This window comes from Euwallacea fornicatus, chromosome 2 (assembly GCF_040115645.1).
Source record: "Euwallacea fornicatus isolate EFF26 chromosome 2, ASM4011564v1, whole genome shotgun sequence".
Classification (NCBI taxonomy): domain Eukaryota; kingdom Metazoa; phylum Arthropoda; class Insecta; order Coleoptera; family Curculionidae; genus Euwallacea; species Euwallacea fornicatus.
Genome location: NC_089542.1, coordinates 7,085,803 through 7,112,862, shown reverse-complemented (window position 1 = coordinate 7,112,862; position 27,060 = coordinate 7,085,803). Strand labels below are relative to the sequence as shown.

The 27,060-nt window shown below is 33.0% G+C and overlaps 2 protein-coding genes across 3 annotated transcripts; both read right to left on the bottom strand.

The window, feature by feature from the left end:
* Positions 1-934: 934 nt before the first annotated feature.
* Positions 935-13,777, bottom strand: LOC136348373 (nose resistant to fluoxetine protein 6-like). Of its 2 annotated transcripts, XM_066299167.1 has the most exons (13): positions 13,472-13,777; positions 13,229-13,416; positions 13,019-13,176; positions 7,922-8,001; positions 7,668-7,867; positions 7,441-7,610; positions 7,223-7,391; positions 4,572-4,759; positions 4,422-4,521; positions 4,184-4,373; positions 1,794-1,936; positions 1,614-1,737; positions 935-1,556 (listed from the first exon to the last, which is right to left on the bottom strand). In XM_066299167.1, the coding sequence occupies exons 1-12, from the start codon at positions 13,722-13,724 to the stop codon at positions 1,618-1,620; spliced, it is 1,959 nt and encodes a 652-aa protein (XP_066155264.1). In that variant the 5' UTR covers positions 13,725-13,777; the 3' UTR covers positions 935-1,556; positions 1,614-1,617. The 2 variants fall into 2 exon arrangements, with proteins under 2 accessions (XP_066155264.1, XP_066155257.1); XM_066299160.1 differs by lacking the exon at positions 935-1,556 and having other exon boundaries at positions 1,572-1,737.
* Positions 13,778-14,021: 244 nt separating this feature from the next.
* Positions 14,022-26,715, bottom strand: LOC136348476 (uncharacterized). The gene is made up of 4 exons (XM_066299320.1): positions 26,426-26,715; positions 26,249-26,355; positions 22,090-22,761; positions 14,022-18,222 (listed from the first exon to the last, which is right to left on the bottom strand). The coding sequence occupies exons 3-4, from the start codon at positions 22,755-22,757 to the stop codon at positions 17,598-17,600; spliced, it is 1,293 nt and encodes a 430-aa protein (XP_066155417.1). The 5' UTR covers positions 22,758-22,761; positions 26,249-26,355; positions 26,426-26,715; the 3' UTR covers positions 14,022-17,597.
* Positions 26,716-27,060: the final 345 nt, after the last annotated feature.

Here is a 27,060-nt window from a genome sequence, read left to right as displayed (position 1 = left end):
ACTAGTGAGTCTGTCAATGTCAGTTATCTGACAGTGGAAGGTATTCGAAAACGTAAATATAGCAACGCTGTATGCATTAGTTAGTCATAGAGTATGTAAGGTTTTACAACGAATTTTGTTATTTATTACTTTGTTGTTATTTTATTTTGAATTTTTTTACGGCCTTAGAAAGTAAAACCCTTATTAACACCTTGACGGGATGTATTAAAACTCTTAAATTGATTACAAGTTATCAAGCAATTAAAGAAGCCAGACACGGATAATGTCTACACGGCCCATATTCTTCTTAGATACGGGAAACCAGACAGAATATTAACTAAATAATTAACGATATAAGATTTATATATGCAGGGTGTCCATTTCTGGAGATCATGCATGGAGGTCTTCGTAACCATAAAATTACGAGCTCAGTTAAAGTGGGGGAAAATTTGAAGTTTAAGAATGTGCTGTTTCAAAAGTTGAAAAATTCCTAAGTCTTTCAGAGGTATTCGACAAAAAATGAAATTTTGGTCAAACTTTTCTTGATTTTCCTTTACTTATTTGGCGAAGTAAGTCAAAATGATGGACTTACTTCGCCATTGACTGGTTCATTGCAACCTGTTCTCTTTTAGAAGTTGATGATGTCGTATCTGAAATCAGTCGTTTCGATTTTCAACACTATCATCAACTTTCTTTTTTCTTTTGAACGCTGTTTTAAATTTTCACATTTTGCATTTAAGTTTTTTTCTGAATATCATAATGTATCACACGTTTAGATTCGGTCTTGCAGTTTGATGCAAATATAAAAAAGTCTTGTTTTTGCAAAACATTTTGTGAAATCAACATTTATACTTTTGTTTAATAACATCTTTTATACTTAGAAAATTTACTAAACTAGACAACATTTCTTTGAATTAATAGAAAATAATTTTGAGCTGGTGGTTATCTTTCTAGATAGCGCTGTACTTATATTTGTATGCATATTTTCAATGGCACCCCTTGATTTTAGCATATAACATGTATTGATATACAGCATGATATTTAAATATGTGGCCAAACTTCAAAGACAGATTTTTTGAGTGATTTTAAGACGAAAAATTTATATGAACATAAGTCCAGTAGTTTTGTTTTCAAGATACCGGGTTTCAAACTTTTGCTCTCATCAAGGTTTTTAGCCGAAGGCAGAGGAACTTTTTACAGACAGGCGTAGAACACCCTGCCACGGAGTTTTCCATACTTAGCATTCTTTCGCCTTTTTTCTAATCTATTTTTTAGCATTGTTTTAAAATTTTAATTTCTCAAGAACTGATCCTCCAAAATAAAAAAATAAGGTAGTATTGAGAATGCATTTAAATTCCTTTTAAAATAATGCCTAACATAAATACCCCTTTTTATTTAAGATTTTTAGGGTGAAAATCACCTCCGGTTAGAAGTTAAATCTGAAAAAATGATGACACCAAACAAATTTACACCTCTTGATGTTAAAGTTGACGGGCCCAAACATATTCGTGTTTCTTACATTATAAAAGAAAACTTCGGTGGAATAATTTTCGGTATTTCATCCTGTATATAAAGCTCTAAAATGAAAATAATCCCTGAATTTTTATTTAAATTAAAATTGTTATTAAGTCTACATAATTATCTGCTTTTCTTCCGAATGAAATGATTTTCCAAGATAATCATTGGACTCTCAAATGCCAGCGACCAGAAAATGGACAGTAATACTGAAGCTATGTAAATAACAATGGAATCCTTCACCTGTAAGTCAAGAAATCAGTCTTGAGTATTTATAAACAAGATTGTAGAATGCTTACCCCAGTCATTTGACCTGCTTCGGCTAACTGTTCGGAAGTCATTTTTAAACAGAAAATCACAATACAGTGCACTATGAAGATGCTGTAAGTCAATCTGCTTAATACTGAAGTCAGGGAGGATGTCAGGAACCAATTTATACAACCTGCAAAATTAAAGCCTTTTAGAGCCAAATTATTGAAGTATCCTTAGCAACCTTAGTAATTCGTGCAATATCCATGAAAAATATGCTTTTCGAAACTGACTAGTACTTAAGTAACTTATTTCTAAAGACGGCTTCTGGCGTTACACATTTTTTACATAAAAATCTATAGTGTGGTAACTAATTGGAATAAATTCAATATCTACGTGGCATTTGATTTTGCCAAAATTACTTAAATATGTAATTTTTTTTTGTTCTATACATTTTTTGGTAGTGTTTCGACACTGCAAATATCGACCCCTTAGCTAGGTAACAGCTACCCTTTAAAGTTTAAATAAAAAGGAACTTCAAGTGATACATTATTTTAAAGATTTTTTCAGCCTGACTATCCGAAATATTACTGTTTTCTAAGGATTAAATAATATTATAAAATAAATTGAATTATAAATAAACAATTATATATTTTAATATGGCAACTGTTCGAAATATTCACCGTTGACTTCTTGGCATAGCCCTAAACTGAATCTGTAATGATTTGACTAATTTAATTTTTTAGGCGTTTTTCGAATTTGTCTATATCATGTGGTGTCGTACTGTAAACCTTAGACTTCAGGTGTCCCTATAATAAAAAGAGATCGAGAAGAGTGAGATCAAGAAATCTCGTTGGCCATCCTTTTGAGTACTTTCTTCTTATCCATCGAATTGAAAAGGTTTCATTTTGGTACAAGCGAACATTTTGAGTAAAATGGGACGGTGCTCCATCTTGTTGTAACCCAATAAGTTTGTTCGGCATGACCTGATTTACTTCACTAAGGAACAAATTGAATAATAGATCTAATTTATATTGAAGAAATTCGAAATATGGTTGGTTATTTAAATTTTGATCCAAAAACGTTACAATAATATATATGGCGGTCATTTTCAACAAGTGTTATAATCTAGCCAATTTAGAAAATAACAGTGATGTACCCCCAATTTCTCTATAACAATTGACAATGTAATCTTTACGCACATCTATGGTTGCTGCATGTTTTTTTAAATAGAAGAGAAATTTACTGTTCAAACTACTATGTAGGTATATCGAGTTTCAATAAAATATCTCACATCATTTTGAAAAGATGAAGAAAAATATTTTATTTTTGTTAATGTTTAACACCCTGCATTTCAGAAACGACTCTTTTTAGGATATACATTCATATAACATTTTCGTCTTAGAACAGTTCAGTCAGAGAATTAGCTCCTTATATATAGAATACCCTTAGGGACGACCCCGTATATAATTTCTCGCTTTTGAGAAGATAATGCTTGCCAATCTCCATGCTTAAGAGATACATCTCAGCACCACGCTAGTCGTTAATACCCGTCTTGGCGATGGCAACAGTAGGTCTGAGGCTTCCTTGATTTCCGGATAAATTAATCTACCGTTCGTTTGATGACTTCGTGTATCACTATTTTCGAGCCAGCTTCCAGTTTTGTTGCACTGGACTCCTCCCATGAAGAGTGTTCACCGTCTCCTGTTCCTCTAGGGAAGTGAGGGTTTAGATGAAACTCCAAGATCTTTCCTCGATCCACAGTCCATGTTCTGACTTTTTTTCAATATTTTTTCTACCTAGTTAGTTTTCTTTTGCTGAACTCAGCCATTTGGGAAACCTAACGGATTCGGAAATAGAGCACGTCTGCTTAAAGAAATTCTCCCAGTTGGCTTTCTTGCGTCGTCTTCCTATTCCATCTTAAATCGAAGCCCTACCTTTAGGTCCTTAGGTGCATTCATCCACCTTTTTTCAGTCTATGTGAACCCCCCTCCCATTCGCAAGTTAGATTAGTAGAAAACTAGAAGTTTGGCAAGATTGGCAGTGGTCGGATTCAGTAGAATTTCATAAAATCAGTAGAAAATGAAACTTGTTTTTTTTTTAATTTGGTCACCCTACCTTTTTTAAATTTCAATTATCTCTTTCTATGTTATGCAACTAATTTTTTGGAACATGTTGCCTATCTTTATACAATTTGATAGTATATTATTTGAACTGATATTATTTTTTTAACATAATCTAAGAATTAGCAAGCTTTTCGCATAATTTGTTCACCTAAAAATATCAACACCGCCCGTCGCAATACCACCCAGCGCATTGCACAGTTGGCCGAATGTGGCACATGTGCCTAGTTCCGTCCGCATTGTTGCCCATATTCGCAAAAAATATTTTGCACTCATAAATTTGCAAGGGGCAATTGTCGACAAATTTGTTTTTATACCTCCATATCCATGATGACATGCGTAAACCACCCAAGCCAAAGCCGAGCACCAGGCAGCCCTCACAAGAATAATATAAGGCATGTAGCTAATGTCCTCAGTGAAGTGAATTTTGAGCTGAATCGCCTTCATAACCACAGCTACAGCCACCATCGTGCAGATAGCAACACCCCATAAGATTACTGTAACTTTCTAAAATCTCTATTTAAAACCCAGTTTAATCCTGGCAAGTGAGCTTACATTTGAAAATCGTTGTTTTAAAGCGCGTTTCTCTCTCATATACACTCCCAACATGAATCCTATAAAATAATCATTGAGCCGGGTATGTGTCTCATACCCACTGAAATCATTCATTACTGATCATCTAATGAGTTCATAGTTATTGCTTACTTGGCGTAATCCTCTATTGCAAATTTAATCGTCATAGGCACTAACGTGAGTAATATGTTCAAAATCAGCAGTTGCCACATCACCCATTTGAAGTTGTTCTTCACCAACATTGCCACTGGGATCATTATTAGTGGAGATATGAGGAATAGTTGCCAATCAGCTGATAAGTACCAAGTATTTATAAGGCACTAAAAAGAACTCCTGTAGATCAGTTAGTGAATGTACAACTCTAAATTGTATACTCCTCCATCCCCGCCCCTCCCCCTCCTCCTTCTCCTCCCACCCTGCTATACCTCATTAATTTCTTAACAAATTATTATTTTTCAAAAATTTAAAAGCAGTTTTAAATACGACAAAAAGTACTATCTTTCGACATTGTTTATTTTTCCACAGTGTGTTTCAGAAAGCCAGCATCATATGGAAATTTGGTTTATTATTTTTACTAACGAAAATTCGATCGGTGTGAAAGATTGTGCTTCACGTTCGATTAAAAAAATGCATAAAAATAACTGTCAAAGTTGATTTTTTTATAAGAATATCAAAAAATAGATTTATATTTCATTTTTTTGAAAACAATTATTAATTTGGAAAAAGTTGTTTTAAATTGCTTTTCATGGATATGGACCATGTTTAATTGCAAAATAAACATTTTCATATTTTAGCAATTTTTTTTGCTAAGCCATTGGCAGGTAAAATAAAAAAAAAGTTTTTGAACAAAACATTTCCCCCTAGCATCTTCTGAAGTCGATATTTTTCAATACAGCCATTTTAACGGTATTGATGTGAGAACACATTTATTTTAATTCTCGAATTATTCTGACTGCTTAGACTTGATTTTAAATTAAAAAAAAAACATGTCAAATGGTCGAGAAAACCAGCCTGCAATAAAAAAAATAAATGTAACGTTACAGCATCGTTTTCTTTTCGCCATATTATACAATGGACAAAAAATATGGAAATGATTATTTTGCAATTAAATACGGTCCGCCTTCATGAAATATGATTTTAAAAAACCTTTTTTAGAATAATAATTTTTTTCCAAAAAATAATCAATTTTTTAACATTATTAGAAAAAAATATCAGATTTAACGGGAACCGAATGACGCGAGACCAACTATTTTCTCCGTTTTTACTCCAAATACAAGCATAAATTTTCCCCGTACTTTAATATTTATTATTAATGATAATAAAACAAAGTTCCATATGATGCGGAGTTTGTGAAAAGCACAGTAAATGTTTCTTACGTCAATGATAGAGCAAAATTGTCGATTTTAAAAAATTGAAACATGGGTCAAGAAACATGGTCACCTCAAATTAAAGGTTTTCAAACCTATATTGAATGGTGTTTTGTGATTCGAAATCTATTAATTCGTTTTTTAGAAAAACATTTATAGAAAAAGCATACAAGGTCAATTAAATACAATAGTACGTAAACAATGAAAAAACTTGTTTTTGATAGGAAATTGTGTTGTTTTTAATTTTATGCTCACAGTTTTTTGTTATTTTGTTTTAACCAAAGACTGTGAGCACAAAATCGAAAAGAAAACAATTTCCTATTAACAAATAAGTTTTTCATTATTTACGTGCTATTTAATTGAATTTGCATTACATTTTTTAATGAAATTTGTAGCTGTTTTTCTTAAAAATCAATCGATATATTTTTAATCGCAATACATCATTGAACATGGTTCTCAAAGGCCTTTAATTTAAATTGTCAATTAACCCATGTTTTAATTTTTTTAAATCGACTATTTTGCGTTACCCGTGACATAGGCAAGCAACATTTAAAAAGTATAAAAAATACTATTGGTAAAAAACCAATTTAATGCAGGTTTTCGATTTAAAAAAATTAGAATATAATGTACAGAGTGTTACAAATTAGTAAGCCAAACCATTAACCAGAAATTCCTTGAGTGAAAATAATTAGATTTTTCTAATACGACTTTTTCTGGCACTTCACACTTACCATACAGACACGAAATAAAAAAAATAAAAAAATTTGCTAATAGCTTCGGTGTTTCTTGACATATTTTAATGAAATTTTACAGTGATGCATAGTTCCATAAGGCGCACTGTTTCCACAATTTATTGAGAAAATTTGAAACCAGAGTAGAGAAAATAAGGAGTCATGTATACCCCTCACATAATTTTTTTGGTCAACGCCAATGGTGAACATGTTTTTAATTATTTTAACCTAGATGGTTCTTTATTTTAATTTTTTGATTTTGCAACATTTAATTTACCGTTTATTTTAGAAGATATTACAGCATGTTGCTTCTTAATGCATGGCATCCATTTTTCGTTTATAGTGAGAACGCATTTGTCATTTATTTCTATAGAAGAATAATTATCGTTTCAAATTTTTTAATTTAAATTTTGAAAAAATGCGCTTTATCGAACGGTGCATCACTGCAAAACTTTATTGAAATATGTCAAGAAACACCGAAGTTATTAATTATTTTTTTTACTCCAATATTGTATAGTGAGTATAAAGAGCCAAAGAAAAAAGGCGCATAAGGAAAGTCTCATTATTTTCGCTTAGGGAATCTATGGTTAGCGAATTGACCGACCAATGTGCAAAAAAATTTAAACAGAAAAAAAAGGAAGGGGGGCTAACAATTTTAGAGCCGCACGGTATTTCAGCTTCATACTATGTCATTGTAGTTTACGTAGTTTTGCAGATAAGTGAAGAAGGTCCACCAGTATTTTAAGCATTTGTCTTTTTCTTCAGCCGCCTTAAGAAAAAATAGAGGCCCGTTTCCTAAATGTCTGCCCAAGCTTACTACTATGAAATATGCGGCAGCCATTGATGGAGTCAGTCTAAAATTTCCTTCGACGTATAAACCATACTTAAACTCCTCAGTCATACCTTAAATATCTATGTAGAACCATAAATGGAATTCTCTTGATGTGACCATCAAAGCTCTGAGGATTCTGCTTCAAGTATTGATAGGCCATTAAAAACCCGGACAGGAAGAAAAACGTATCTACAGCTAGGTGAGCCGTAGACAAATAGAATGAATTCCATGTCCATTCAAACTACACAAAATTTGCTGTTATTTAAAGCGAAACGATAGGGCTTCTTGACTACCACACATTTTCAATGAAATTTGCATCCATCGAGGGATAATCAGTAAGGAAGAAGAAAGTGTGACCAACAACAATCCACATCATGCTAATAACTCGCAATCCATGAATCACTTGAATTTGATCTCCCGAAGTATGCTTGAATGTCTTAAACAGCTTCTTGCCGTTACGGAATATTGAGAATGCTTGCACTGCTATGTGGGTGCGGTCTGCAATTGTGTAATATTTTGAAAAAAAATTATGAAATTGAGATGAAACAAAACCTTCTCTATTCGTGTAATAGAAGTACAGATCACAGGTAGTGGTTGCACTCATGACTAGGAAAATCAGGCAAATGCAAATGCTAGAAACAAAAATGTGTCATAGTCTACTGAGGAAAATACAGGGTGTTTTTAAAAGATCGATACAAATTTCTATCACAGATTCGTCAGACGAAAACGTGGCGATTTAAACTAATTTACTTTAGTCTAAATGTAAATGGTTGTCAAAATACAGGATGTCAAAATTAAATTTAAAAAAAGGAGAAAAAATTTGCTTCGTTTGGAATGCTATTATGTGCTCAATATGTCGGATCAAAGAGTTCTCAGGAGCGAGACATCAGGTTGCATTTACATGTTTACTGCATATTGTAAAGGGCGCTGTCGGCATTAGGTCAACTCCCTTTAAAGCGCCATAACTTTTATCACCTGGTATAAAATTGATTTATCATTAAATTACTGTTTTTCCATAGGTTTTATGAGAATAAGGTATTTTAGTGTAAGTCCCTATAGGCATTCCTTGTTGAGACATTTGAAGTTTAGAGTTTTCTGCATGTTTTGAAAAATAACTTTAAAGTTTATATTTATTAATACATTATAGCAAAATGAACAATAAAAAATTGGTGTAGGCTAATAAAAAGATGAAAATTTGGAAAAAATGATATGAACTGAAAATTAGTTGATTGTTTACGTTTCAACCCGGGTGGCGAATTTCGATATTTTTTGAGAAAATCTATAACGCAGTGAGAGATAAAAAAAACTAATACGATATTCTCGATGTCTTTTTTTGAGACAAATTCAATGCCCATTTAAAAATGTTTATATCATCATTTGTTCTGGCCATATAAACCAAAGTTGGATGTCTGGTATTTTCGAAAAATTCTGTTAATTTTTTTACCTTCCCAGTTACATAAAACTAACTTTTACATTATTAGAAGACTTTTTTGAATAAATTACAGTGATAAAGATAAAAATTGTTACGTCCGTGGTTTTTAAAGTTTTAACATAAAGTTGCATTTTTAAAAACATAAATCATTTTTGTTTTTGGCATCATTAAAAAGACATTTTTTAATCTTTAAAATTAACTAATCTGTAGCGTTTCGCATTAATTTTATACACCTATTATAGCAAAAAACACTTTTTGCGATAGATAGCTGTCATATTGATCTAGATAAACAAATGACGCCTGTAACTAAGAAGCATGAAGAAATAATAATAATAATAATAATAATAATAATAATAATAATAATAAAGCATTTCAACATATCATATTTTTCATAATTTTCAATCATTTTGTCTAAAATATCTAAAAATTAAAAACTACTATGATGACAACCGTTTTGTCAATTTCTTAATTGTATAATTTGTCTACGAGTCTTAGTTACGCGCATCATTGGCTCTACGTCAATATCACAGTCACCTATGGCAAAAATATTTTTTGTAAAAATAGAATAATATAAATTTAATATGAAATCCTTCAAATTATAGTTAATCTTAAAGAGGAAAAAATGTCTTTTTAATGATGCCAAAAATAAAAAAGATTTATAATTAAAAAAATACAACTTTATGTCATAACTTTAAAAACCACGGACTTAACAATTATTATCTTTATCACAGTAATTTACTCATAAAAGTGTCCTAATAATGTAAAAGTTATTTTTATGTACCTAGCGAAATAAAAAAAATAAGAGGATTTTCGAAAATGCTAGAAATCTAACTTTTGTTTATAAGGCCAGAACAAATAATGATACAACATTTTAAATCGACATTGAATTTATTTCAAAAAAATATATTGAGAATATTTTATTAGTTTTTTTTTGGGTTTCTTACTATTTCGTAGATTCCCTCTAAAAACGTCGAATTTTACCTGTCCTACATCAACAAATATATACTTTAAAGTTATTTTTCATGGAATACAGCGAACTCTAAACTTCAAATATTTGAAGAAGGGACTCGGAAGAACTCATATCAAGAGACCTTTCTTCATAAAACTTACAACAAAACATTAATTAGATCATAAATAAATTTTATACTAAATAATAAAAAAGTTATGCGCTTTTAAAGAAAGTTCGCTTTGTGCTGACAGCACCCTTTATAATATGCATTGAAAATGCATACGAATTCCAATCCCCGCTCTCTGCGACATATTGTTCAGGTAGGAGTATTACAAATGAAGTAATTTTTCTTTTCTTTTTTTTTAATCTTTACTTTAGCGCCCTGCATTTTGAAAACTTTCCACTTTTAGTCTAAAGTAAATTGGGTTAAATCGTTATGTTTTTGTCTCAGAAATCTGTGGTAGAATTTTATAAAAAAAATTTTAGAGACACCCTGTACATTTTAATATCCCGAACATGAATGTGTGTCTTTGTTAAAAAATTGTAATTCGTTTCAGAACGGATATTTTGTCATAAATCAAAAAAAGGAATGTGAACGAAGTATAAAGCTTCACAACTGCATACAAAGGTATCTCATAGTGTCTTCAGATTCTTATACAAGGTGTTCAGAAATCTATATCAAAAAGGAGTTATTGATTTCACCCTGTATAATGACAAATTAATTATAACTTTTGCCAAAATTAATATCCAGTAATGATTGAAATGAAAACGCTTACAATTTATCAAAAAAGTGGTGAAAATTGATATAAAACTAAAAAAGTATATAAAATCCAAATTAAGTAATATTTATGTTGTTCGATTTGTTATGTTCAAGGATAACTTATCTCAGTAGTACAATATGTACTTTGAAAAAAGTATATACTGAAACCAGATTAATATATGAGTATGTTGAAAATACAGCGCTTGTAAAAAGTAATGCAACCCGTATATAATTTTCATAAATCTCATATTTTTTAAAAATGCTTAAACACGTATAATTGTATTTTACAAAACATATTGAATAAATTATTTTCTATGTTCATATTGTTCTCCTCTCTCCAGCTATTCTTACTAACTTTTTATTTTCAAATGGAAACTTATTCACTGTAGTATATCAAATTAAAGGTAATTTAATAAGAGATGCACTAGTATACTCATAACTAAATAATATAAATTGGATCTACAGTTTCCTTAAAAGAAAAAGAATAAAGTGAGTGTTAAAAAAAGATAAAAAGGTTTAATCTTTCCTTCGTAGATAAAGAATCCATCCTTGTTTCATTTTCATCAGTCTTTAGAAGCCAAAAAAGGGGAATTTTCGGAAACTAAAAAATGTTTGGGCTTAATTATAAGTTAATGTTAACAAAAGTTGAAGATTTTTGAATTTTGAAAACGATACCGTCGATAAAATTGAAGTATTCCTTTTCAAATGAGCAAGTTATTGAGGTTTGAAGTCATACAAATTCAGAGGCGTGTTTCAGCAGTTCTGAAAGAATGTTTTAAAACTAAAATACGTCAAAACGTAGCTTATGAGGTCCTCTTCGAGTCCCAGAAGACTGATTCCGTAATTCACAGCGATTAGCACACAATATCGTGTTCTGTACAACTTTGCAGCTGTCAAATTTTTCCGAATCACCCTCAAACGGTAAATTTTAAAAATAGAACACCCTACATAAACCGACATTAAAATTTAACGACAAGTCCAAAAATAATAAAAAATTGGGGGGTTCCCTTTAAAGAAACGAAGTTATATGTCGTCACATTTTTTGAGGTTACTCCGTAGATTAGAAAATAATTTCTGGAAATACGCTTTCAGTCGTGTGTAATCCTGCAGAAGAAAAAACATACATTTTTTTAGTATAGAAGCTAAAGAAGTCTTACGCACTATTGCAGGACTGTGTATGTACAGGGATGCTTCCCAATAGTGTTATATATTGCTGAAAAGTGCTTCAAAAAGGTGTATTAGGTATATAAAGATTAATTAAATACAAGGTGTTCCCTTAAAAAAAATTTAAGTTTGGTCTGTATCTCAAAAATAGTTAGACGAGTAGGAAATTTTATATACTAATGAATTGTATGTAAAAAAATATATGAGGATCCGGTTTCACATATTACAAAGTTCTTTTAAATTAAAAAAAAGTTACAGAAGAAGCCCCAAAATTCGACAATTTCAATTTCACTCTGTATTATAGAAACCAAGAGATCTATGGAAAATTGTTTATACCATTATTTGTTTTTTGCGAAAGAAGAAAAGTATTGCGTATATCATTTTTAAGTATCTTTATTTCCAAGCGGGATCTCTTAACAATTCCATTAAAAATGGGACACCCTGTACGGTTTTCAGAGAGTCGACACGTTTGGGTGTGAACCCTGCCTCTGAAGTCCACAAATCTTAGAACCGTCCGGGACGTTCATACGTTAAAAGCTTTTTGGGGAGGACATTTATTTTAATGGACATACAAAGTTGTTGGTAATAACGAGAACGGGTATCTGCAAATTTACATCAAACGAGTAGTCAGTAATGCCGTCCCTTTGTGTCGTGCTACTATTTGGCCAAGTTTCTTATTTTTGGACGATATGCGCCACCTCACTATACGAGAATTGTCCAATTATGCATTGAAACTTCATGGTACCTGGTAATTAGCTGTCTCTGTCCCTGGGCTTTAATCCGATAAGACATTCTTGGTATCAGCTGCAAAGATTCTAGGATTGTGAACAATCACATCCACATACACATCAAAAACTCAGACAGCTTTTACCGCAACTTTGGTGAGAAATTAATGGAGGCCACTTCAGCAACCTGATCGATAATATGCAAAGGAGTTGTCAGGTTGCAATTGAAGTTGGAGGAAACCCTACCTCGTACCGAACTTTCTCTTCTTCCTTTACTGAGAAATTTGAATTTTTACTAAAAACACGACAGATAGGAACTTGTCTGGAACTAAAAAATATTCTAATTGCGAACCAAAGAACGAATCAGACACGATAGTAAACGTTCAGATCCTCAGATATGAAAATTTGGCATGCAATAATCGGCAACTTTTAAATCAATCTCAAAATTCGTGAACTTCCTTCATTTTTGCCGTGCAGCTTATTTTTCTTATTAGAAAACTGCATATCCACCATAACTTTCCGTAGTTGTAGTGATTCAAATTTTTCGCAATAATCACAGATTTTCCACAATGCATCGAGGCACTTTCCGAACCACCCCGTATAGTCGCGCACAACTTACATTACCAAGTAGGCATCCCAGTGCAAATCCTTGATAGTGTCTTTGGTTGAGCAAATATTGTCATTGAAAAGCGGATATGCAGAACTCATGTTAGCCAAAGAAAGGAGGTACTTTGCAGTGCATTGATCAGGAATGCAAGTGGAGAGTCTATAGGTCTCCTGCAAATCTTGTGCAAGTTCGAAATTGCCTGGAATTCTTTAAAGAACTCACATTAAAGTTGTAAAGATCATCTGGAAGAATTATGGTGGGTACAATAAGTCCTGCAGTACAGTGTTTCCCTAGTACTCTTGTATTGTTTACCGTGAGGTCTAAATTTATACATTCGGAGTAACTTCCCAAGTCTAACCGGGTTTTGACGAGCATGCCACTGTAGGGAAATTTTGACGACGCATCGAACACTATTAGGGAGGAAGCGTTTGAGGGTTAATTATGATGAGTTAGAGAGGTACTTACTTAAATCTAAGAAGGTTTCATTTCCGCAGATAATCTTGAGCTGCTTGAAGCACGAGTCGTTTCGCTCCTCGCCGTTGATCTGTTCGCAAAAGTTCTTCTTCAATTTAGCAAAATTAATGGGAAAGTCTAGAGCGATGTTTTCCAACTGGCTTGAATCCAGGTCTGACAGATCTGGAATCTCTTGTCCAGGTGCCATTTTCACTCCAAAAATTACCAGTAACAAGAGGCTTGTTAAAAATTGTAGTTTTTTCATGACTTAATGCTTTGAATCGCCAGCAAAAATGCGTACTATGAAATTTGTTTGATTTTTCAAATAATAGCTTTCATTTAGCATAGTGTTTACACGGTGTTATCTTATTTTTGCTCTTTCATATTCTTTGAAACTGCGGCAGATAAACATGTCCTTTGTGGAAAATGAACATTCTCTGTAGAAATTTTCATGTGTGAAAAGGATCAAATAGTATTAAAACATCGGAAGACAATGTTTTGGGAACAACGCTATCGCAAGCCTGGTTGTACGCGACAGTTGTGTGGGTAAATAAAACAAACATTAAGTTAAATATCTTTCAAAATAATCCTGTTGCGTTTATACAGTGTAACAAATGTATGGAAAGCTTTTGATAATGCAGTGACAATTCAAAAGATATACAGGGTGTCTTTGAAAGTTCTGTATAAAATTCTATCATAGATTTACGAGGCGAAAACATAACGATTTTACCCAATTTACCCAAGTCCAAAGGTGGGCGATTATCAAAATTTCGGACATCAAAGTGAAGATTAAAAAAAAATTATTACTTCGTTTTTAAAGCTATTATGTGAACGAAATGTCGCATGCGGGGGTTGTTAGCAGTGAGAAATCAGAATCCGTGTATGTTCTCGATACCCATTGTAGAGGGCGCAGTCAGCGCTAGGTGAATTCTTAGTAAAGGATAATCACTTTTTTATCACCCAGTACAAAATCTATATATAACTAAATTTGTGATTTCTTCAGTGTATTATGAAAAAAATGCATTTTGATACAATTCCCTGTGAGCATACCTTGTTGAGTTTTTTCAAGCATGCAGTTCGCTGAATGTCTCTAAAATTAACTTTAAAATACATATACAGTATTGTGCAAAAAGATAGCAACTTTTAATAATATGATGTCAATGATGTTTTCTTTGTGGATATCTATTTTTATTTTATTTATTTATAAATATTGTTTTCTTACAATTGCCAATATATGCTCATTTAAAAAAAAAGGGTAACCTGAATCTAAAATATATATATATTTTTTTAAGTCTATTTGTGCATAAAGATAGCAACTACTAGATACCATGTCATTTTCTTCATTTTATTCGGTTTTATTGCTTGGTGAACGAAGAATATATTAATATTTAGTAAATTCAAAATGGTTCGTGCCAAAACTATATCTCCGGAAGTTAGAAAATTGGTTATAAAGCGTTTTCAAGACGGCGCAATGCAAAGTGAAATTGCGACAAGTTTAAAACTTCATAAGTCTATTGTTAGCCGAATAATTAAAAAGTTTAGAATTTCTGGTGAAGCTGGTCCAGCATCCATACCAGGAAGACCCAGAAAAACCACTCCCAGAATGAACAGATTACTACTATGAATCTCCAAAGCAAATCTATTTTTGTCATCTTCTCAAATTTTGGCCAAGTTAGAAGAAGCGGGTGCGACAAGTGTTAGCTCAAGTACGGTAAGAAGGAGGTTACTTGATGCTGCTTTACAAGCACATCGTCTTGCGAAGAAACCATTGTTGTCCAAAAAAAATGTAAAGGTCCGACTTCGATTTGCACAAGATCATTGTAATTGGTCAATAGATGATTGTAAAAAAGTGGTTTTCAGCGATGAATTCAAATACAATTTATTTAATAGTGATGGGATATTACACGTAAGAAGACCTACTGGCAAAAAACTGGACAAAAGATACTTTTGCCGTACTATTAAACATGGAGGAGGAAACGTCATGGTATGGGGCTGTTTCTCTTCATTTGGAATGGGTCCTATTGTTAGAATCAGTGGAATAATGGATCGTTTCAAGTACAAGGACATTCTCCAAACACATTAAGTGTCTTACATGGACGAACTTATGTCACTAACAGTAATCTTTCAACATGATAACGATCCGAAGCATGTGTCTAGGTTTGTCAAAGAATGGATTCAAAAAGAAAATATTACTGTAATGATTTGGCCGTCTCAATTCCCGGATTTAAATCCGATTGAGAACCTATGGCACTACGTTGACACTAAAATTCAAAGTCAAAATTATAGTTACACCAATGATTTGTTTGTCGCAATCGAGACAGCTTGGAACGAATTGGATGGAGACTACATCAAGAAATTAATTGAATCTATGTCGAAAAGATGTGCAGCAGTAATAAAACAAAAGGGCTATTACACTAAATATTGATTATAACATCTCTATTGAATAATATATTATATTATCCAAATAGTTGCTATCTTTTTGCACAATACCGTACCTACAGTACAGCAGTAAAATAAATAATAAAAAATTGATATAGTCAAACGAAAACATGTAGATTTGAAAAAAATGGTGAGAATTAAAGATTAATGGAATATTTGATTTTCTTTCGTTTTAACTGCACAAATAAATATGATGTAATAAGTTATCTTTCAATGCATGCAGCGAATTTTAAACTTTAAGAATTTCAAGAAGGAATGCTCGTTGGGACTTGTACCAGGATCCCTTTTTTTCATAAAACCTATATGAAACATAAAGTTGGTCATAAATAGATTTTATACCAGGTATTAAAAAAGTTACGCACCTTCTAAAAAGATATCATCTAGCGCAGACAGCACCCTCTACAATTTGCATTTAAAATGTACGCGGATTCTGATTTTTCGCCCCTAAAACGCATCCGATGCAACATGTTGTTCAGATAGGAGCATCACAAACGAAGTAATTAATTTTTTTCCTTTTCTTAATCTTCATTTTTACATGCTATATTTTGAAACCATCCACTTTTGGACTAAAGTAAATTCGGTTAAATCGTCATGTTTTCCCGTCAGAAACCTACGGTAGAATTTTATACACACCTTTTACAGACACCTTGTATATCTTAATAGCCCGAACACGAATGTAACTTCGAGTCTCCACAAGGTGCCTTAAAAATAAAACATCCTGTACAATTGGCATTTTTGGATCCTGCTTTAAAGTCTCACTATATGAAAACTTGACAGACAGACTTTTCCAAAAAGATTGTGCCAAACTTAATAAGGTTATAGGGGACGTTACGGTGAATAGTTTTTGCATAGAAACTTCTAATAAAAAATAAGCCCTTTTGGCTCCAGAGTAATTTTTCGACAAAAAACTGCGATATTCAGCTTAAGTGAATGAAATGGAAACAAACAAAATAAACGTTTTTTTGTTTCCTCTGTTTTATTAAGGACATTTATTAAAATGTTCCTATGGAGATGCAAGATAGAATATGGTTCCAACATGATGGTGCAGCTGTAGAGTTTGTCCGTATTATGTAGGATCATTTACACCGACGTTTTTTTAAATGGGAAGAGACGGATCTATTAGGTGGCCAGCACATAGTCCCAATTTAAGCCTGTTTGATTTTTTCTTTTGAGATACGTCAAGTTGTTGGTATATGAACCTCCTGTAACCAAACAAGAGGAACTGTTGAAAAGAGTGATGCAGCTTCTCTTTTCTTGCAGTAAGATCCACACATCTTATGACGAGTGGGCGATTCAATAATTGAAGCAACAAATTTACGTAACCCGGTTGGGAGAGTCGTCATTTTGAATCTTTATTACATTTTTTTTGCGTTATTTTTAATAAAAATAAATTAAATATTTTGCTATCAATGAATAAACATTACGTTTTTGAATAAACATGACACTGAAGCCAAAACTGCTCACTGCTGACTAGGGATTTCTATGTAAGAACTCTTCACCGCAAGGGTCCGTATAACCCCTTTAAGTTTGTCATAACCATTTTGAGATTAATAAGTTGCAGATGTTGGATTGTTATCCAATTCCGTACATTAAGTACAAACTATTGGATCTTTAGTTACCGAGTAGTCCTATATGCAATACATATATGTATTAATAATAAGTATATATACAAGCACCCCTGATTTACCTCTATAACGCACTACACTGTTAATGTGGTATTTAATTTGCTCCCGGTAATGTCTTCCTCCCCTCGATCGCCTCCAAAGGAACAGTGAGTTTGAAAAATATGCTCGAGTTGACTCACGGTCTCTCCCGACAGGAACATGGCGCACGCGCTAAAATCTTTCCCCCCGTCCGCGAAAGTTCTCTTTTTATATACTTTCAACGAACTAAAGTCCGTTAAAGGTTCTCCCACAGGAACTAAAGACACCTGCTCTTGATCCATCAGACCCTTGCTGATAATGGGATTCACGAACGCATGCACTTCGCCCCCAATCTTGAAGTCCAAGATTTCCGATTTTTGGTCTGGAGTTTCCGGTGGTGTTTCTTCAAGCACTTCCGGGACTAGGGTTTCATCGGTAAATGAGACATTCTTTGAGGGTTCTATTGTATGACTTTGCACTGCAGGGACCTTGTTCCAGTTGCCTCCAGGTTTCCTCCAGTCGTAGTACTTGCTACGTTCCAGCAAATGAATCCTTTCATACGATTTAAGAATGTCTTTGTAAAGCTTTTGAGAACATCCGAAAAGATCGTCCTCTTCCTCATTGAAGATTTCTTCGATACTGGAGAGCTTTGGGGCTGATTTGGAACACTCCAATGGAGGCCTAAAATATGAGACATGTTGGTAAATATGTATAATCTATAACTGGAAGCGGATCGTTTATTTATTTTATTTTTTAAAATAACACAGGAAAAAAGCATGCTAAGAAAAATTTACAATTATTTAGCTAAAATGTATGCAACGGTGCCGCTATACATGGGCAATAAATTCGAAGCAGATGATATGAATCTTTGTTTAACTGGGGCCTGGAATAGAATCTGAAACCCCATACTGAATGCAATGAGTACCTTCTTAATGTACGGCGTGTGATTCCTAGGAACAATTTTGAGCGTATGTGAAACTACCAGGGTGTCATACAAATTCTCATCGAATAAGAGTGTAAAGATGGTCTGGAAATATTGAACGACATGTCCAAAAAGTCCATTATTATAGACGTGGTAAGATAATGGTATGGGCCAGAGTAACGATTGAAGGCAGAACCAACCTCGTTTTTCCAAGTCGATTCTTAACAGCTCGACAGTACATCGATATCATCTTGATCCTACAGTCCGACCATTTGCTAGCACTGTTGGCCAAAACTTTCTCATCATGCATGATAATACTTTTCTAGATGTCGTCGGTATTATGACAGACTGGTGGACCAAAGAAGAAATCGTTGCATTGTCATGACAAGCACAATCGCCAGATCTGAATCCAATTGAGCATGTCTGGAACATGCTTCAAACAACAATTTCGCCATATATGACCAACGTTGACGATGCCTTTCGATTCCGAGAGCCACTGTAAGAAGAATGTCGAAGGATACCACAAGTGGAACTCAACAACATTATTTTAAGGATGAATGATACAATTAGGGTGGCAATTAACAACTGCGCAGGTCATACTTTGTATTAAACTTCATTTTTTTCTGTTGTTAAGCATGTCTTATTAAGTTAAAAAAAGGGCATATTTAGTTATATTTACTTCTTACGAATAAATCAATATCGTTTAGAAAAAAGAAAAGGTTAGTTTTGTTGTAGATTAAACCCTATGAAACATCATAAATGCATAACTTTATTTTCTAATTAGTTTTAGAAGATCTTCAGTTTATTTATAAAAATATCCGTAAACTTTTTCCGATGTGTGTAGTTTCAAGAGTGACCCATGGTAACGTACATGATTCATCCCTACCCCCTACAAAGTCTCCTCATCAAAAAAATTAAAATGGGAAGTGAATCCCGTGATACATTGTGTGAAAGGGTACTAAATGGTCTAAATAACGATGATGCTACTTCTTGATTGTAATGCCTCTATCTGCCAAAACGGCCTTTGTTATTATTTATAGTACTAGGAGGTGAAAATGCTAATTTCAAATGGTAAGAATTACAAAGTCCGAAACTTAGCAAAAAGTCGCAATGTTTGAAGAGTTCAATATGCCATAAATTACATTACCAAGTTAATTTTAATTTAAAACGTATGATTAATACCCACTTTATTCATCTCTTAATAAATTAATTAAACTTCCATTTTCACTTAATTAAACGCGTCAAAGTTGACACTGAACTTATTTATCATATAATTTGAATAATTTTTGTCATTTAAATTAATTTCGAACTAAATGTTCAACAACTTTTGAATTTCGGATCATGTTCAGCATAACTCATGAAAATCCGTTACGGGCATATGACGTCACCTTTTATCAGGGCAGGATTGTTCGCATTTATGGAAAATAGTAAATATGTAAATCGACTTAACCCGGAAGTTAGAACCTTCATTCCTTAAAAAATCAAAGCGGAAAATTCGAAGTCACCATTCTCGTGAAAAACTGCTTGCTCAATTTTTGTACTGTTTTTGAAAAGTAATTTGAGTAAAAGCTTTTCGACCGAAAGATTGAGTTGGTGTGTCAATATCTTAGTTTTTAAAATGTTTTGAATTGAAAATTATGAAAAATTTAAAAATTTTCATTAAAGTTAAGCTATCATAAACAATTAAGCAATCCAGTGTTGTAGGTGGTTTTTTTTTGTAATTTGTGGTTTCACTGCAATCCCTTCTTTCTCGATCGATTTGTCGATCCAGATTAATATTGTCGATATGAAAGTACTCATTGTTTGATGTTTCAGAAATTTCGTACCCACTTGTGTGAATTGGGTTTTGAGTGTCTACTGAGTTTGACACCGTTCTTATGTGAATACTACAGTAGCGTGTCTCCAGTTATCAAATTGCATGTGTTTTTCGACCCAAATTTCAGTGTTTCCCATGTCTCATGTTGCCGGTCACCACATACATTTTAGTTTATTGTTACGATTTGATTATCCCAAATTCACATAATCGGTAAAGTTGGCACCGGAACGTAAACCAGAGTATTTGTGCTTGCCTTATAAGTCCAAACCTCCTCAGAAAAGGTCAAAGAGTTTGAATAATTGCTCATACTAAAAAACTAAAAATGAGAAATAAAACGGATTACCTAGAGTTGCTGACAAAACTTTAGTAACATTTATATTTTTAAATTTTTGTTGAAATATACTTTTTGGGAAATCCCTCATATACATAAAATTGTTATTCACTAATTGTGCCGTTCTTATATGAATTTATTTATTATACTAGATTTGTATATGTTTATCATTGAGGCAAGATAAGTTTTTCTGTTGACAAAAATTTAGAAATTTTTCATTCATGTTCCTCCTCTCAACGTATAAAAATATTTTGGGTGAATTGCCAGTGATAATACTATAAGTCATGGGTGAAGCTAAGTGTATTTCAAATAATTTAAAACAACAGATAAGTGAATTGCATGAAAGTGATCAAAAATCAGTTTTTGTTACCAAAAATATAGAAGTTAGCAAAACTGCCCTATCGAAAATTATAGCTGCTTCTCGTAGTGGTGACAGAAGTCTTACAAGATCCTAAAGTCCAAGGCATCCACGGAAAACTACCTCCACAATTGATAGAGCGATAAAAAGAATTTCACAAAAAGATTCTCGCAAGTCAACTTGAGAAATTAATCAAGAAATTTCAGAAGAATTTTATCTCCAGTTAAGCAAAAGGACTGTGAGACGTCGATTATGCAGAATAGGCTTTTTGGAAGGGTCACTATCACGAAAACCCCTATTTACCAAAAAAAGAGCATTAGGGTCCTTTGTAGTTTGCTCGGAATCACTTGGACTGTACATTTAAAAAATGGCATACCGTGCTTTAGAGTGACGAAAGTTAATTTAAAATATTGGAATCGAATGGTTGACACTATGTAAGACAGCCGGCAGGAGAAAGATACGACGTCGGATACCAAGTACCAACGCTTAAACACGGAGGTGGTAGTGTTATGATTTGGGGTGGCTTCAGCCCGTCAGATATTGAACCCATTGTGGAAGTACAAGGAACACTTGACAAATTTCATTGCTGATATACATATATTAGAGTATAATATGTTGCTATACGCAGAGTATGAATTCGTTGGAGATTCCAACAAGATAATGGCCTAAAACATACTTTCACGTTAATAAAAAATTGTTTTTTTTTATAAAAGGGTGAATGTAATTGAATGACCGTCGTATTTACCCGATCTAAACCCTATTGAACATTTATAGTATAACAAAAATTGGCAAGGAAATTTGTATCAATCTTGTTGATTCAGCGCCTAGAAGATGTCAGGCAGTGGTTAATTCGAAGGGATATGGTATCAAATACTATTAAGCTTGTTTTTTCTTGTAATATTAACTCTTTTGGATAAAAGATTAGAAACTTTTATTTACGACTCAAAAATACGTTTTATCTATAACTATTTTTTTCCAATATTAATTTCGTTAACCATGCGTTTTAATAATCAATCTGATGAAAAACTACTATTACGTAGCAACAACACCTTGATAACTTGTCTTTAATTTCAACTGACTTAAAAATAAAAAAGTTTCTAAACTTTTATCCGCCACTGTACCTGTAATTGTGGTATCCCACAGCAAGCAAGATCTTCCTCCTCGGCATGCTCGCGTTCTCATTGATGCAATTTACCAGACTTAACCGAGCGTTCTGCCTCGACAGTTTCTCCTTCTTGAAGTCGCTCAGAGCTCTGCTCAGAAAGTCTTTAAGTTCCCTCTCGATCTGCACAGCCACTTCGGTGGACACGCACAGCACTGCGTGGCATCTGAGCTCGTGCCTCAGTCTTCGTCCCTCGTGCCTGTAGACCCAGCAGAATATTCTGGGGAATTCTGCAGGGGCTGCACACGTAGTCAATCTGTGCGCCCAGTATTCTGTGAGTCCATGATTCTTGGTCACAGCCTTGAGGCCTCCCCCGGACACTGTGAGCTGCATGCTGACGTCAGGACGGGAGGATTGAATGTAGTTGCGCCAGAGGGTCGCCAAGGGTTTTTCGATGCAACCATCCCCTTTTGCCCATCCAGTGACGACATTCCCCAAATAAGCCACATGATACGTGGGGAAGGGTTTAGAGATGGTGGCACTGGCGCACTTTTTCAGACGAATTTTATTGAAGACATACTTGAAGGTTTTCTTTTTGTCTTTCTGGATAGCTTTGCGTGGCTCGTTGAGCATGGGAAAAAGCTTCTTTTTGAGGGGACGTTTGTCCTCAGGTTTGTCAGTGGCCATTTTACTGGAAAATTGGAAACAGGAAGGTCAGCAAGCAAATAGCCGTAAATTATGCGTGATCATAACCGAATTAATCTGCGGAAGTATTGGAGTGTGAAGGTTGCACCAACGGGCGAACTAGCAATGAGCGGCTATTAAGGAAGCTTTTTTAGATCATATTTAAATTAATTTCCAGATGATTTTATGTAGTAATTGGTTGGCGATTTCTCTTGTTTAGTTAATGGGCTAAAATCTAGAACAAAGATCGTTAAATAATGTAATAATGAGCCACTACTAGGGTTTTTATATCAATAATTATGAGTTTAAAATGAGTGCAGTTTCCAATTTTTTTTAGAATGTAGAAAAAAATTTTAGAATTCGGAACCATGATAATGTTCGAGTAGCTAGGAGGATTTTTTTCATTTTGCAACTACTTTCATAATAAAATCAAATACCTTCACTGCATAACTTGGTTTATTCATAGGCTAGTAGCAGTAAGGGTTCCTATAGCTCGCCCGGATACAGGAAGTTTAAAGATACTCAAATTTATACCATTTTCTTTCGACAAATTCTTCGTACAGCAAACATTACATACATTTAGAAAAATACATACAATTAGAAACATTACATACAATTACATACATTATGTTACATATACATACAATTAGATACATACAATTAGAAAAAATGATATATGATACTCATTAGGAAATGTCATGCTATGTAGTGGCACTCGTTACGAGAGACTTTACGTTTCTTAATATGACGGCAAAAACATGACGATTTAATCTAATTTACTTGAGTCCAAAAATAGACAGTTTTAACAACACAGGGCCTCAAAGTGAAGAATAAAAAAAAAAAAATTACTTGATTTGTAATTCTATTTTCTGAACAGGCTGTCACATCGAAGATTTTTTGGAGCCAGAAATTAAAATTTGTTTATTTTTTCGATGCTCATTGTATAGGGCGCTGTCAGCGATAGGTCACTTCTCTTTAAAGTGGCATAACTTTTTTATCACTCGGTATAAAATTTATTTATGACTTATTGTGTTTTCCTGCATGTTTTATGAAAAAAAGTATCCTGCTACAAGTCCCTTTGAGCATTCCTGCTTGAAATATTTGAACTGTAAAGTTGACTGCGTGTCTTTAAAAATTACTTTAAAGTACACATTTATTTCTGCAGTACAGCAAAATAAATGATACAAAAATTGGTATAATCAAATAAAAAGCTAAAGATTTTAAAAAAATGACAAAAATTGAAGATTAATTGAATTTTTTGGTTTTTTTAGTTTCAACTGTATAATGTGTACCTTATACTTATTTGTCAAGATACACAGCAAACTTTAAATTTCAAATATCTCAAGAAGGAATCCCCGTCAAGACTCGTATTGGCATACCTTTTTTTTTTATAAAATATGTAGGAAAATAAATTTTATATTGGGTGATAAAAAAGTTGTCACTTTAAAAGTGGTTAACCTAATGCTGACAGCGTCCTCTACAATGTGAATTGAAAATATAAATAAATTCTGATTTTTCGCTAAAGTTATTAACTTTTTTCATCTTTTCAATCTTCATTTTGTTGTCCTTTATTTTGAAGACCGTCCACTTTTGGACCAAGAAAGATAAGTGTAAATCGTTATGTTTTCTCTTCAGAAATCTGTGGTAGGCTTTCGTATAGACCTTTTAGAAACACTTTATATAGGGCGCCAAAAGTCCTACATAAATTCGTTAAAAATTGAAGAAAATATTTTTCATGAAAATACTGGGATAAGTCGAAAATATGATTTATAGTTGTGCATTTTGTAACATAACAGACATGTATACAGGATTACCCATGTACCAGATAGATATCCTTTTTTATATTTTTTTTCACGAAACCTTATGAATATTACGACATTTTTGAGTTCTATTAAAATTCAGACTATATTTCATGTAACATATCTACATCTAAGTTCAACACATTAAAAAAAATACAAAATATAGAAAAATGAAATGATAGAACTGGTTCGTACTGTGAGCCGTTAACTTACTGAGAGTGAGCAAGCCGCAATTCAAATTCTTCAAGAACTTTTCATATTATTTGAGAAACTATGTGTTGAGCTCCTTGAGTAATTTTATTTTTTAACTCTTCTATGTTATTGAAGTTATTTAAATACACCTTATGTTTCAGATAACCCCATAAAAAATCTATAGGAGTAAGGTCAGCGGATTTAGTAGGCCACTCTAATTGCAAATATTTCAATAATTTTTGAATTGAGACATGGGTATGTTACTTGAATTATGTTCAGAATTTGTCAAAAAGAATTCAAAAACGTTATAACATACATCATATGTAAAAAATGTACAACTAAACACAATGTTCCAGCGTTTTCCTGAAAAATACTTCCTTCAATTTTTAACGAATTTATGCTGGACTTTTTGTCCTCTATGAATGATAAATTGCTAAATTGTTAAATAAACTCTATTATGGGTGCGTATTTATGAAATCCGCCAACGGAATGAATTCCATAGATATATTCCAAAGTGTTAGATTTATCATTTAATTAGCGAAGTAACGAGTTTTGGGAAACGTAACCAATTTTCAAATTATATTAATCTGAAATTCTGGAACTTCTCTAGAAAATTTCTCATTTTCAAACAACTTTTGGTAACTTGATGATTTTCTAATAAAAATACAAATTCATGCAAGATTTTGGATCTTTCAAGAAGCTTCTGATTTCCTAACAGAAGAGTAATTAATTATATATGTAGATATATGTTGGAACATTAAATACACCACTTAATCAAAGACGTAGCACATGTTGTGAGACGTAACAATTTCCAAATTTGGTTAATGCGAAATATTTGAGAGTATTCTGAACGTTTTTGATACACCCTTGTTTTTCCAATAAAAAAATAGTGAATTAGACATTTTATAGACTCGTTTCTCTCTAAAGTTTTGTATTTTTGGTTTGCTCTTAAAAGTTTCTTCGCTTTTTTCCTTGTGTGTAGAATTTTTTGGCTAAATTAATGAACGAAATACGCTTAAATTTTTATGTTGTTGTCAAAATATGGTACTAAAGTGCTTTCATGTAGTATTGGAACCCTTTTAAATATTCTCCAAATCACTAGCTGATAATGCCAGATTTTAAAAACCAGAGTGCAATTTAAAATTTTCTAAATTCAACATTTAATCAAAATTTTTAGAAAGAAACTGTCTGTGTGTTGAGCACCTGTTAGGATAAACTTGGGTACAGCCAAGAATTATGCAGCGACTCTTATTATAAAGTAAGAAATCTATAGTCACTTAGGCGTTTTGATTATGAACATGTCATATTAGCATTTTTCTTTGGATATATATAATTCTAATGATAATTATTAAAAACAAGTTCCTATAACATCTACGTTACCTCTATCACAAATCGTTACCAACACTGTATTAATCAAATTAAAAATCTGACTACATGAATAATGCTAAAAATATGCCCAAATGATCTAATAGTTGTAATTAATTATTTTTAATGACATCCTACCTCAACTTTTATCACCGTCCAGCATCGCCAACATTCCTACTTTTGCGCATCGACAATGGGAGCTCTCAACTGCCAAACGGTACCACCCAATGATGTGTTTGTTATGCCTATGGAATAGAAAACAAAGCTATTAGAATGGAACTCGCCTTAATCAGTGTTCGAAATTATTGTTATTACCTTTGCAGAAAAAGTCGAGTCGTTGTTTGGTGGTACCCATGAACATACATTTTCCATTATCGGGTACCTGCGAAATAATTCGGCAAAAAATTGCTGCTGCAAGTTAATCACTCACAAAACAATAAGCCACCAAATTCGATTAACATCTAACGAACAATGAAGGCTCTTGGAACACCGCGATCATTATTGCGGCGGTACCACCGAACCCAACAACCTGTTGAAACTGCTCGCTGGCTGGAGAAAGGTATTTGTAGGACATTGCCGGTGTTTCGTGTCTCGCGTTCCTACCTACAATACTCGTTTGGTAGCAGTTGAATAAAATACACTGAAAAACAAGCAATGTCTGTCTATGTTTATGTGCCTCGATACTACAGCTAGCAAAATCGGCTCAGCTTTCGTTCAGCAGAAATCAATTAGAAAAAAAACTTTTATATGTTTTTTAAACGACAATTATATGACTTATATTATTCTCAGTAAGCGACTATTGCGCAGGGGCCTCATTAATCAACTTTTTATAGATTGTCGTCGTTTTTTTGCTGCGGGAATAATTATTTTAGAAAGCGATGAATTGAAAAATATTAAAAGGTTTCTGGTAAGACAATAAATTACTGATTTCCGCTCTTCTAAACTAAGTA

Coding starts and splice junctions, on each gene's coding strand:
- LOC136348373 (XM_066299167.1), bottom strand. CDS start 13,724: ATGAAAAAACTACAATTTTTAACAAGCCTCTTGTTACTGGTAATTTTT. Junction 4,760..7,222: donor ACGTAAACTACAATGACATA/GTATGAAGCTGA, acceptor AGTTCTTTTTAG/TGCCTTATAAATACTTGGTA. Junction 4,522..4,571: donor GCAATAGAGGATTACGCCAA/GTAAGCAATAAC, acceptor GAATGATTTCAG/TGGGTATGAGACACATACCC.
- LOC136348476 (XM_066299320.1), bottom strand. CDS start 22,757: ATGGCCACTGACAAACCTGAGGACAAACGTCCCCTCAAAAAGAAGCTT. Junction 18,223..22,089: donor GTGGGATACCACAATTACAG/GTACAGTGGCGG, acceptor CTCATATTTTAG/GCCTCCATTGGAGTGTTCCA.